Source organism: Anomaloglossus baeobatrachus, chromosome 5, assembly GCF_048569485.1.
Source record: "Anomaloglossus baeobatrachus isolate aAnoBae1 chromosome 5, aAnoBae1.hap1, whole genome shotgun sequence".
NCBI lineage: Eukaryota > Metazoa > Chordata > Amphibia > Anura > Aromobatidae > Anomaloglossus > Anomaloglossus baeobatrachus.
Genome location: NC_134357.1, coordinates 85499497 through 85512708, shown reverse-complemented (window position 1 = coordinate 85512708; position 13212 = coordinate 85499497). Strand labels below are relative to the sequence as shown.

At 42.6% G+C, this 13212-nt stretch overlaps 1 protein-coding gene across 1 annotated transcript; it reads right to left on the bottom strand.

Annotated features, from left to right (window-relative positions):
* Positions 1–6932: 6932 nt before the first annotated feature.
* Positions 6933–12573, bottom strand: EGR2 (early growth response 2). Its single transcript, XM_075348657.1, has 2 exons — positions 12171–12573; positions 6933–10909 (listed from the first exon to the last, which is right to left on the bottom strand). Exons 1-2 carry the CDS (start codon positions 12340–12342, stop codon positions 9783–9785), a joined length of 1299 nt encoding a protein of 432 aa, XP_075204772.1. The 5' UTR covers positions 12343–12573; the 3' UTR covers positions 6933–9782.
* Between the last annotated feature and the right edge of the window lie 639 nt (positions 12574–13212).

Sequence of the window (13212 nt, the reverse complement as noted above, 5' to 3'; positions counted from 1 at the left end):
ATAAAAATATGAAAAGGTGTCAGAATCTGCACTGGAGGCGCGGTGGATTGTGTCTTGTGTTTTCACATTGAAATCAGTTCAAGTATTTGAAGCTACTACTTTTGATGTGGATTTTGGAGCCGAATGTAGTCCAAAATCCACATCAAATACTTAATATGAAAATACCCTGAAGGAAGTATTTGTTTTTCTTCTGCTTTTGACTATCTAAAAACATGCAATACCTGCAGATTCACTCAGCGCAGTCTGGTATCACTGGATGATGCACGCGGCCGTATCCTGGATTTGCATTGCAAATGCAAATTATTAGTATGGTGCCCAAAGCACTGGACTTACTATATCTGGTGCCTAGAGGCACATAATCCAGAGTACAGCCACTCCTAGTATGGCCATGTAAGACCCATGTAAACCACAGTGCCTTGTTCATGAGTAGTGATGAGTGAGCCTGCAGATGTTCGGGTCCAGTGGGTCCAGCCAGACTTTAAAAAAAAAAAAGTCCGGTTCTGGCCGGAATTGAACCCAAACATTTGCCCGGACGCCGAACCCAATATAAGTCTAAGGGGAGCCAAAGAGCCTGTAAAATAAAGAGTTAAAGCAAGAGCAATATACTTACTGGAATATGACATCACATAAGGATATAAGGATATGACGTCACACGCCGGGCTATTTAAATACCTCTCAGCTTTTCACCTGACCAGCGCTGATTCCCATGCGCAATTCTCCATTGCGCAGCAGTTTCTTGCTTGCTATGCTTATTATATCATCATCGTGGTAAGATTTGCTTTATCATTTTATATATGTCATTTTCTCTATTTTCTATCCAGCAGACTTACTTTCCTGGATGCCACTATTCGTATTGGAAAATGTCATAGTGACATACCATGCATATATTGCTACAGAGATATATATATATATATATATATATATATATATATATATATATATATATATATATACACACAGAGTACAGACCAAAAGTTTGGACACACCTCATCTCTAGAACAACTGTTAAGAGGAGACTTTGTGCAGCAGGCCTTCATGGTAAAATAGCTGCTAGGAAACCACTGCTAAGGACAGGCAACAAGCAGAAGAGACTTGTTTGGGCTAAAGAACACAAGGAATGGACATTGGACCAGTGGAAATCTGTGCTTTGGTCTGATGAGTCCAAATTTGAGATCTTTGCATCCAACCATCGTGTTTTTGTAGAAAAGGTGAATGGATGGACTCTACATGGCTGGTTCCCACCGTGAAGCATGGAGGAGGAGGAGGTGTGATGGTGTGGGGGTGCTTTGCTGGTGACACTGTTGGGGATTTATGCAAAATTGAAGGTATACAGAACCAGCATGGCTACCACAGCATCTTGCAGCGGCATGCTATTCCGTCCAGTTTGCATTTAGTTGGACCATCATTTATTTTTCAACAGGACAATGACCCCAAACACACCTCCAGGCTGTGTAAGGGCTATTTGACTAAGAAGGAGAGTGATGGGGTACTACGCCAGATGACCTGGCCTCCACAGTCACCAGACCTGAACCCAATCGAGATGGTTTGGGGTGAGCTGGACCGCAGAGTGAAGGCAAAAGGGCCAACACGTGCTAAGCATCTCTGGGAACTCCTTCAAGACTGTTGGAAAACCATTTCCGGTGACTACCTCTTGAAGCTCATGAAGAGAATGCCAAGAGTGTGCAAAGCAGTAATCAAAGCAAAAGGTGGCTACTTTGAAGAACCTAGAATATAAGACACATTTTCAGTTGTTTCACACTTTTTTGTTAAGTATTTCATTCCACATGTGTTAATTCATAGTTGTGATGCCTTCAATATGAATCTACAATTTTCAGAGTCCTTAAAATAAAGAAAACTCTTTGAATGAGGTGGTGTGTCCAAACTTTTGGTCACTACTGTATATATATATATATATATATGTGTGCTGTCATTTCTGATGTTTAAAAGAGTATATGAGTTTTCCATTTTTTAGTTCTATACATATATCATCAATGCATGTTTCTTGTATGCATATTAATACTTAGATTATGGAACTATGTTCAATATTGTCTCATTCTGTATTTCATTTATTTGCATTATATGTCATTTTTTGCACGCAAAGACTAATATGCCGTTTTCTTGTAGGGTGTTTTCTTTATGAAGGTCTATGGTTGACCGAAACGTCATAATTTGTTATACACACCTGCTTTAGAATAAATTCCCTTTTTGTTTACACCTGCATTTTTTGAGTGCCAGAATCCTTTTTTCTATATATTGAAGGGTTGGGACCTTATCTATGCACCTTTTATATACAGAGTGCCGTTTCTTCCTTATTTTCACTTACCGAGCTCTTTCGCTTGATCCAACCAATACTTATTTTGGCTAATATAATAAACATCAAACTGCACTGTGTGACCACAACCTTCACTTCGCCCACCGGGTCTTCTTGTGGTGCAATTCTGTGCTGCTACATCTATGGCCACATTGCGACCTGCGAATTTCTGTGACTGCAGCCTGACAGTCTGCACAGCTCCGAGCATAACAGATTTTGGTGCGACCATGTTCTTTATCACATATTGCATTCGACTCCTTAAAATTTTCAACCTGTCATGTGGGCACTAATAGCCATATAAAGAGAATCTGTCACCAGGTTTTTGCCACCTAATCTAAGAGCAGCATAATATAGAGGTAGAGATCCTGATTCCAGTGATGTGTCACTTACTGGGATGCTTAGTGTAGTTTTGATAAAATCACTGCAGGAGATTATCATTACAGGACTACTTGGTGTGCTGCAGGTAGTCCAGCATATTCAGCTCTGTATAACTGCTAGATCTGCAGCAGAGGAAACATTGATTTTATCAAAATGACAGCAAACAGCTCAGTAAGTGACACATTGCTGGAATCAGGGTCTCTGTCTCTATATTATGCTGTTCTCAGATGAGGGAGCAAAAACCTGGTGACAGATTCCCTTTAACCCTAGCTTAATAACTGAGCATTTTTACTGGCTTGCAAAGTCTCCTTAAGGAGAATAGTGTTCCCCCGTGGTCCCCACATAGCTTTCTCATGAGCCAGATCAGACACCCCCATACTTTGCACTGACGAGGGGCAAGCACCCCGAAACACCGTGTCTGCAAATTGGATTCTGATCTGGCTTATATATCCTGAGTCATATTGCAAAGGATTGTTAAAAATCCACTTGTGACTTTTAGGATCGCTACTTCTAATAGGTGGCGCTGTGCTAGAGTTTGTCTCCTTTACTGGAGAGACAATTTAAATTATTTATTAACTGAGCTAAACTGAAACAATCCATAGTGACCATGATCAAATTAAGAAGGATAGAAACCCATTAAAGGGAATCTGTCAAAAGGTTTTGACTACCCATCTGAGAACAGCATGACATAGGGACAGAGACCCTGATTCCAGCGATTTGTCACTTACTGAGCTGCTTAGTACAATTTTGATAAGATCACTATTTTATCTGCTACTGATGTAGCAATTCTCTGAATGCTGATGTCTTTATAAGGCTGGAGTCATACTTGTGTGTGACTCGCGCGAGGATCGCACCACCCGGACCGGCTGCTCGCTCTCCTGACAGTAGCCTGTCAGCTGCATAGAAATACATGAAGCTGAACTGCTCCTGTCAGGAGAAAAGCTGGATGGTCCAGGCAGTGCAATGCGATCCTCTCGTGAGTCACACACAAGTGTGACTCCAGCCAAATCCTGCCCATACTACTGTTCAGCAACTTTCTGCCTATACACAGTGTATACAGAAAGCTGTCAAACAGTGGTGAGGGCTGGATTGGACTATATGGCAACAGGTTTTACTAATCGTTTACTAATATTCTGCTGATAAAACAGTTATTTTATCAAAAATAAAACAAGTAGCTCAAGTGGCACATTGCTTGTATTGGAGTCTACGGGTATGTTCACAAACGGCTTTTTTGCAGATTTTTTTCCTGTTTTGTCAAATACCTGCGTTTTTGCGGCAGATTTCAAAGAATGAGCATGTCGATTCTTTGCAGCGTTCTTGCAATGTTTTTTCATTGATACAACCCAATTTATAGACAAAAAGGCACCAAAAACGCAACAAAAAAGCAGATGACTTAAAGGAGATTTCCTTCCACAAGATCAGGTTTTGGTCAGGAAAAAAATTATCAAAAAAAGTCCTGTGTGGACATAGCCTACAGCTCCAATGATGCTTCTGACAGTTAAGGTACCGTCACACTAGGCGACGCTCCAGCGATCCCACCAGCGATCTGACCTGGCAGGGATTGCTGGAGCATCGCTACATGGTCACTGGTGAGCTGTCAATCAGGCAGATCTCCACAGCGATCAAAGATCAGCCTCCAGCCACCAACGACCCGTGTAACGACGCTGTGCTTCGTAACCATGGTACACATTGAGTTACTAAGCAAAGCGCTTTGGTTATAGTTACCCAATGTGTACCTTGGCTACGTGTGCAGGGATGCAGGCTTCTAGAAGCTGCAGACACTGGTAACCAAGGTAAATATCAGGTAACCAAGCAAAGCCTTTGCTTGGTTACCTGATGTGTACCTTGGTTACCAGCGTCCGCAGAAGCCTGCTCCCTGCACATTCAGATCGTTGCTCTCCTGCTGTCACACACAGCGATGTGTGCTTCACAGCAGGAGAGCAACGACCAAAAAATGGTCCAGGACATTCAGCAACGACCGGTGACTTCACAGCAGGGGCCAGGTCGTTGCTGGATGTCCCACACAGCAACATCGCTAGCAAGATCGCTGTTGCGTGACAAAAAAACGTGACTCAGCAGCGATTTCACTTAGTGAGACGTGGCCTTTAGGTGGCAAAAATCTGTTGAGGGATTCCCTCTACTGTACTTCTGTCATCATGTTGACCCTGAGGGAAATTAATAGGACTTGAAATGGATGGATGGTGGGGGGTAATTTGTTTTGCTTTTTCATATAAATATATATATATATATATATATATATATATATATATATATATAAAATTATATATATGTATCCTTTTTTAAGTGTTCCCTTTGTTTTTTGACAAATATAGCCCTTTATATATATATATATATATATATATTATTTATCCATATATGTATATATATATAGATATATATATGTAGATATATATATACTCTATATATATATGGGCTCAGGCTGGCCCACAGTTGGACAGATGAATCCTCCGGTGGGCCCCTGGGCAGGAGTGGCCCCCAGACTCCCATATGAGCAGTAGTTGTCATAGTTGATTCCCTATGTACAAGAGCATCATCTCATCATTCAATTACACTGCCATGTTTATTATTAATAGATAACTTTGTGAATGAGGGAAATGGCACATTGGCATACAGCTGAACAATGGACCCCAGGGGTTGATGTTAGGGGTGGGCCCTTGGCACTCCAGTCCAACACTATATATACTGTATATATAAACTCTCACTATAAGTGATGAACCCCGATTCTCTTCCTTACCTTTCCTTGTCTAGATTGCATCATTTGCACATAGCGGTTATTACTACACCTAGTCACACTTTCATTCACATCATAGTAAATCTGCAACATGTTGTCATTTTAGGATCTATAGTGATAGGTTTTGTGAAGCTGAACCATGAGGTGTCTGTGGCTTGTGGTTGCACAGGGGACTCTAAACTGTGCCAGTTTTTGCAATCTTTTCCAAGTGGGAAACATCTGAAATTGATAAATCATTAGCGTTCTCTGTGACTCCAGTGCCCTGTACACTTTTTATGCAGTTCAAACTTGAAGAAAAAAGGGTTAACAGACCGTGCTGCCGTAGAAGTGAGGATCCATGTAGAAGGAATTATTTTGTCTACGCATTTCAAAACCATATGGCGTCTTCCTCAGGAGAAGTTATATGGTATATGATTTGTCCTGAGGAAGAAGCCATGAGGCCTTGAAACACGTAGACAAATAGAATCATTCCTTCTACATGGATCCTCTTTTCTACAGCAGCGCGGTCTATTAACCCTTTTCTCCACAAATTTGAACTCCATCTCCACGTGGGTTCTACTGCAGCCGTATTTAGGCCATTACAGTGGCTGTGACTCTCACCACCCCGCCAGGGGAGTCTACCCTTACAGCACCATTGCTGACAGTGTTTTAGGATAAGACCCTATTTGCGTTTATTGTCTCTTCCAGCATTTTTAACAGCTGTACACTTTTTATGGCATTTGTATGGTCTCTATTAAAAGTAACAGAGGAATTCAACTTTACTAGCATGAAGATGTTAAGGCTTCGTCCACATTTTCACTGTAAGGGTGCATACCTACGATTAATATTTGCAGCAATTTGGATGCAGCATGCTTCAGCTGTGTCCAAAACGCTGCGATGTACAGTACAAGCACAGTGGATGAGATTTCTAGAAATCCCGTTCCCACCGTGCTTCTATTTCCGCAACATACACTGACCTGCGGTGCGGCTTTCCAGACCACAGCATGTCAATTGTTTGCTGCGGAATTGCATGCGTCCTCTGTATGGAGAACACAAATGAGAGACCGCAGCGCCCTGAACCCTGATTGTGGGTACTGACAGCTGCGTTCTCCTATGGAGGAGACATGCGGCCCCCGCCGGTCAGGACCCGCTGCGTTCAGGACGCAACGAGTCCTGATGGTGGGCACATACCCTAACTCTGATTGTGTGGCATCGTTTCCATTTGGCGCTTAAAAAAAAAACACCCGCTATATTGAAACTAATGGAGGGGCTGATCCTATCATTTGAAATGGGATCAGTCACACCTATATGGCGCGCCAGTTGTTGCACCGGACAAGTCCAGCCGAATCACATGTCAAGGGAACTTGTGATCCAGCCCCAGCGGAGTAAATGGGGAAAAGCCGGATGACAACTGATGAATTTTATGGCTGAGTTGCACAAAGCTGAAAAACTGCGCAATGGACCCAGCCTTATAAAAGTGCCCCGAATTCACAATAACACCCAAAGACAAAGTTATATACTTGAAAAGTGTTTATTTACAGACACCCTTTGAGTACATCTCAATCTTTAATTTCCAGTTAGCGGCTTTTTTTTTTCTTTTTTAATAAAGTTAACACTACCTTTAAGTCCTTGAGTTATGTGTACACGGCATGATTGAAAATCTGTACTACAAAGTTAACACTTTTGAGTCACAAAACAGTGCGTACAAAAATATAGATTCTAGAAAAATTCCCAATTCTGAACCGGCAGTTATATACAGCTCTATGAGTGGTATGGGACCATATTTCTCATTGATAAGGCAACCTATATATACATGCAGACATAGGGGACACCGGTCCACATTACACAAGGCACCAAGAACACTGTTTAAGACGAATGCATGCTTACTAACATACAGCCGGTATTTACAAACATTAAATAAATTAGCCTCTTACATAAAATCACAATCTGTACCTTCTAGAAAGGGGGGTGAGCTCTGTAAAAACAGTGCGGATCAACGATACGGTCGCAATGTAATTGTTACATGGACACATTGAATAAAAAATAGTCATCCAAAGTTTTTTTGAAAGCAAAAAAAAAAACTTTTGGCGTCGTTTAGATTGCACTTGTGTTAATCACACTGTATTGGTTAAAACGTCAGGTACTACAGAATTAAAAATAAAATAAAAAATGTAAAACACATTAGGGCTAGGAGATGCAAACGTAACCCCTTCATATCACACCGCCGGCCCAGAGCAGTCATGATGAGGATAAAGTGCACAGGAATATGGCTACTTCAGGCGTCTCCGAATAATGGAGCACCTTCCAAAGTTACCACGTCTCCCCAAATCCAAACCTCACATATGCAGTTAGTAGGACTAGAACAAAGTGTATAGGGTAAGGCCGGAGATGCCATAAGTCACCCCCGGCCTCTGTGGGTCACCTCTAAATACTGCGGACGCCATGGGATTTTGGCCATCAGATGAACTTAAGGATATTGAGAAATTTGGTGCCTTTTTTTAAGTCAAAGCTAAAAGTCGATCCAGCGGAAATGGGAAAAAATGATAATACTTATTGTTGGATCGACTTTGGGTTTTGGCTAAAAACAGTTTACAGTGGTATTTATCATAAAAGTGTATGGAGAACTGAAGAAAAGTAGAAAGTAACAAGCGAATACTAAATATTCGGGTTTGGGTTATTCGTACCTAGTGCTATTCCAGTATTTGTCTCGAATAATGAACCCAATGCAAGTCAATGGGAACCCGAGCATCTTTCTTGAAGATGCTCCATTTCTCCATTGACTTGCATTGGGTTCGTTATTTGATAACCCGAACCCAAATATTTAGTATTCGCTCATCACTAGAAGTAACATTTGTCTCGCCTCCATGGGAAATAGAGTTTTAAAACTAGATCCAGTGGAAATGGCAAAAAATTATAATACTTCTTCTTGAATCGGCTTTGGGTTTTGGCTAAAAACAGTTTACAGTGGTATTTATCATAAAAGTGTATGAAAAACTGAGGAAAAGTAGAAAGTAACAAGCGAATACTAAATATTCGGGTTTGGGTTATTCGTACCTAGTGCTATTCCAGTATTTATCTCGAATAATGAACCCAATGCAAGTCAATGGGAATCCGAGCATCTTTCTAGAAGATGCTCCATTTTCCCATTGACTTACATTGGGTTCATTATTTGGATAACCCGAACCCAAATATTTAGTAATCGCTCATCACTAGAAGTAACATTTGTCTCGCCTCCATGGGAAATAGAGTTTTAAAACTAGATCCAGCGGAAATGGGAAAAAATTATAATACTTCTTGTTAGAACAGCTTTGGGTTTTGGCTAAAAAAGTTTGCGGTGGCATTTATCATAAAAGTGTATGAAAAACTGAGGAAACGTAGAAAGTAACAAGCGAATACTAAATATTCGGGTTTGGGTTATTCGTACCTAGTGCTATTCCAGTATTTATCTCGAATAATGAACCCAATGCAAGTCAATGGGAATCCGAGCATCTTTCTAGAAGATGCTCCATTTTCCCATTGACTTACATTGGGTTCATTATTTGGATAACCCGAACCCAAATATTTAGTAATCGCTCATCACTAGAAGTAACATTTGTCTCGCCTCCATGGGAAATAGAGTTTTAAAACTAGATCCAGCGGAAATGGGAAAAAATTATAATACTTCTTGTTAGAACAGCTTTGGGTTTTGGCTAAAAAAGTTTGCGGTGGCATTTATCATAAAAGTGTATGAAAAACTGAGGAAACGTAGAAAGTAACAAGCAAATACTAAATATTTGGGTTTGGGTTATTCATACCTAGTGCTATTCCAGTATTTGCCTCGAATAATGAACCCAATGCTAGTCAATGGGAACCCGAGCATCTTTCTAGAAGATGCTCCATTTTCCCATTGACTTGCATTGAGTTTGTTATTCGGATAACCCGAACCCAACTATTTAGTATTCGCTCATCACTAGAAGTAACATTTGTCTCGCCTTCATGGGAAATAGAGTTTTTAACACTTTTGATACATTTTCCGATCACTGGATAAGATGAATCATTTGGTCCCTAATTGTTGCCACCATGGCACCTTTTTGCAGTACTTTTATGGGGTGTCCGGTCCCTTACTTTGTGCTAGTCTGTACTAGTCCCTGCTAGTTAGGGTCAGTGCTGCAATGTACAGAATGAATACTGTGCTGTAACAGGACAGGCTCCCTCCACACACATTGTGCACCCTGGCTTCCACCCTGAGAGCATCATTCTCTACTGCCCACATAATGACCAGTCTGCAGGCAGTACCTGAGCCAGCACCTTCTGAGCCCCATAGCTCAGTGTCTGCGGTGCTGGCCCTCAGTGACATCCTTCCCCTCAGCTCTGGCCCTGCCTCTAGGGTGTTCTGTTCGGGCACAGTCCCATCTGAGCGCCGCTGGAGGCTGCAGAGCACGGGCTGAGGCTGAGGGCGCGCTCATTCCCCGTGCCGCCGCTAGGTGTCGCGCCGGCTGCGCCCGCTGAGCTCTTCCTCTCCTTCTGCCGCAGGTGGATCTTGGTGTGTCGCTTGCGCTCATCGCTGCGCGCAAACTTTCTGCCACAATAGTCGCAGGCGAAAGGCTTCTCCCCTGTGTGAGTGCGGATGTGCGTCGTCAGATGGTCGCTGCGGCTAAAGTTCCTCATGCAGATGCGGCACTGGAAAGGCTTGTGGCCGGTGTGGATGCGAATGTGTCTGGTTAGTTCATCAGATCTGGAGAAGCGGCGATCGCAGCCTTCAGCCGGGCAGGGGTAGGGTCTCTCGTGCACTGGAGTCTTGCTCGGGCGATTTGGGTATTTCCTCGGTCTGAGGATGGGTCTGAGAGGAAGATTTGGGGGGCTGTAAGCAGTGGGCAGCCGGGACCCCTCATTGGTGGCGCCTCCTAGTGAGAAGTTGCGGATGGTGGACAGTGGGGTGAGGGGAGGGTGCACTCTGATGGAGTCCAGGGGGCACGGGAAAGGCTTGCGGTCAGTCATGGGGTGCAGGTCTCTTTGGCACGGGTTTGGGAAGAGAGGTGGGTACTCCGGGATCATGTTGAATATAGTGCCATCCGAGGCGGGCTTGGGGGAAGGATAAGAAGGAGGTGGGTACGGCAGCGAGGAGCCAGTGGAGGCGCTGAGGAAGGCAGGGCTGTCCTGGTACACCGGGATCTCCGCACAGCTGGAGTACGGCGGCGGGGAGTACAGGTCCAGGTCGGGCTGCCCGTGCGCCATGCTGCAGCTCAGGCCGTTGGGCAGAGGGTTGGGGGACACAGAGGAGGCGTTGGAAGAAGCAGAGGAAGATGAGGAAGGGGTCACTCCCAGGATGCCGGCACTGACGATATTAAAGAAGCCCTCTGTATTCCAGCCAGCCCCGGGGTACTGGGGGTCAATGGAGAACTTGCCCATATAGGTGAAGGCCTGGTTCCGAGGAGCAGGGGGGTAACTGCTGGAGTAGGGCAGATCCAGGGACCTCTTGTCACCATTCATGTCCACATTGATCATTCCATCTGGAAGGAGAAAGCACCACTTAGTATAATGGAAAGTGATCTACATGTGCACAGCTAACATATACAGTATATAAGCCAACAAGGGCTTTAAAAATAATAAAGTGATGATTTATTATCAACGTTTCGGCTCAGCAAGGAGTCTTTACTACACATATAATACATCTCTAGAAATATAATACACATATACAGTACATCTCTAGGAATATAATGCACATATACAGTATATCTCTAGAAATATAATACACATATACAGTATATCTCTAGAAATATAATACACATATACAGTACATCTCTAGGAATATAATACACATATAGAGTATATCTATAGAAATATAATGCACATATACAGTACATCTTTAGAAATATACACATATACAGTACATCTATAGAAATATAATGCACTTATACAGTATATCTATAGAAATATAATGCACATATACAGTACATCTCTAGAAATATAATGCACTTATACAGAACATCTTTACAAATATAATTCACATATACAGTATATCTCTAGAAATATAATGCACATATACAGTACATCTATAGAAGTATAATACACATATAGAGTATATCTATAGAAATATAATACACTTATATCATATATCTATATAGATATAATATACTTATATCATACATCTATATAGATATAATACACTTATGTCATACATCTATATAGATATAATACACTTATATCATACATCTATATAGATATAATACACTTATAAAGTACATCTATACTACATAGAACTCATGTATATTATTCACATATTACCTATAACTAATCTATATCATTCAGATATATCAAATTTATATTCCAAGTATATAATACATCTCTAATGCACATATGTAGCACAGCTATAATACATAGAACTAATCTATATTTCTCATTTATTACCTATAACTCATCTATATTACTTAGATATATTACATTTGTATTACAAGTATACAGTACAGCTATAATGTTGCCTATGTCTTATTTATAAATAATACATCCCTTTTAGATGTGGGGGACAATTATTATCTCTATGGAGATTATAACCACAGATCCTGGCAGCAGATGGTTTCTATAGTACAAGTCATTATCACATTATATTGTCAGCATCACATACACCATCTATTCTCCTAATGGGAATAATAAGAAAATGAGGCCCAAAAGTCTAATCTGTAATATTCTACAGAAGGAGCAATAAATGTAGGATCGCACAGACTGCACTGAGCCTTATGGTGGTGATGATGATGATGATGATGGTGCTCTTACCTCCAGGGACACTGCTCATCTGTTCAAAGGGTCCTCCCAGATCAACATTGGGGAAGATGGTGACAGAGGTTGGCAGAGAAGACTCATCCATAGGATAAATGGCATCTGGCATCTGATGCACAAATCCCCCAATAGTCACTGGGATTTTGTCTACAGCTTTGGCCGTCATCATGTCATCAGCTAACAGCCCCAGATTGACAGATTTACAGAAAAAATACAATAGATAAAAAAAATGGGACTTTTCCTTAAAACTCCTTTGTAACTCTTAGATCACATCCAATGTCAATCAATAGTGGAGCTGTGGCCATAGACGCAGCATGTGTACATGTCACTGCAGCTGTGGGGTGGGCAGAGGACAGTGTCCTGTGCAGGAGCTCTCAATCAATTGCACTAAATGGAAAGTGTGCCTTCTAAAGTATTTATTCTGGAGCTTTGAATGTCCGTGACGTCACGGACCATATATGGACAGGAACAGGGAAGGGTTGCCCCGCCTTGGGCGTGATGTCACGGGGATTTGCCGCTCTATGAATGGAGAAGTGGGCGTGGCTTGTGCGGCTCCGGAGCGATGAATGGAGCCGCTTGTCTAAGCGCAAAATGCGCACCGTCGGGCGCAAGAAATGTCTCGGCACCGAACATGTTACACTGCAGGTGCCCTGTAACCGGCTATTACCGGACAATGTAGCGCTACCCGCGCACAGCACAGGATCCGCGATTCCGGTCCGCACCTAATAAGGCCAAGATCCGGCCCGACAGTCCTCCCCCGGCCATATATAGCGCGGTTCCGGCTCCTCACACCCCGGCCCGGCTCCTACTCACTGCTCCTGGCAGACTGCGCGACCGCAACTTCTCACTCACGGAATCCCAGTGACTGCTGGAAAGAAGCCGCGACTGCTGCTGCGTCTCCATCCACAGCCCAGAGAGCAGCACAGCAGTGTACAGAGCGGTGCACAGAGCGGTGTGCAGCTGCTACGTCACAGCACAGGCAAAATACAGCCTCATATGAGGGGAATCCCCGCCAGAGACACAGACACAAAAAAGCACT

What these genes read in the sequence shown, in the direction of transcription:
- EGR2 (XM_075348657.1), bottom strand. Translation starts at nt 12,342, where the DNA reads ATGATGACGGCCAAAGCTGTAGACAAAATCCCAGTGACTATTGGGGGA. An exon ending in GATGAGCAGTGTCCCTGGAG is followed by an intron (nt 10,910 to 12,170) that starts GTAAGAGCACCA and finishes TTCTCCTTCCAG; the next exon opens with ATGGAATGATCAATGTGGAC.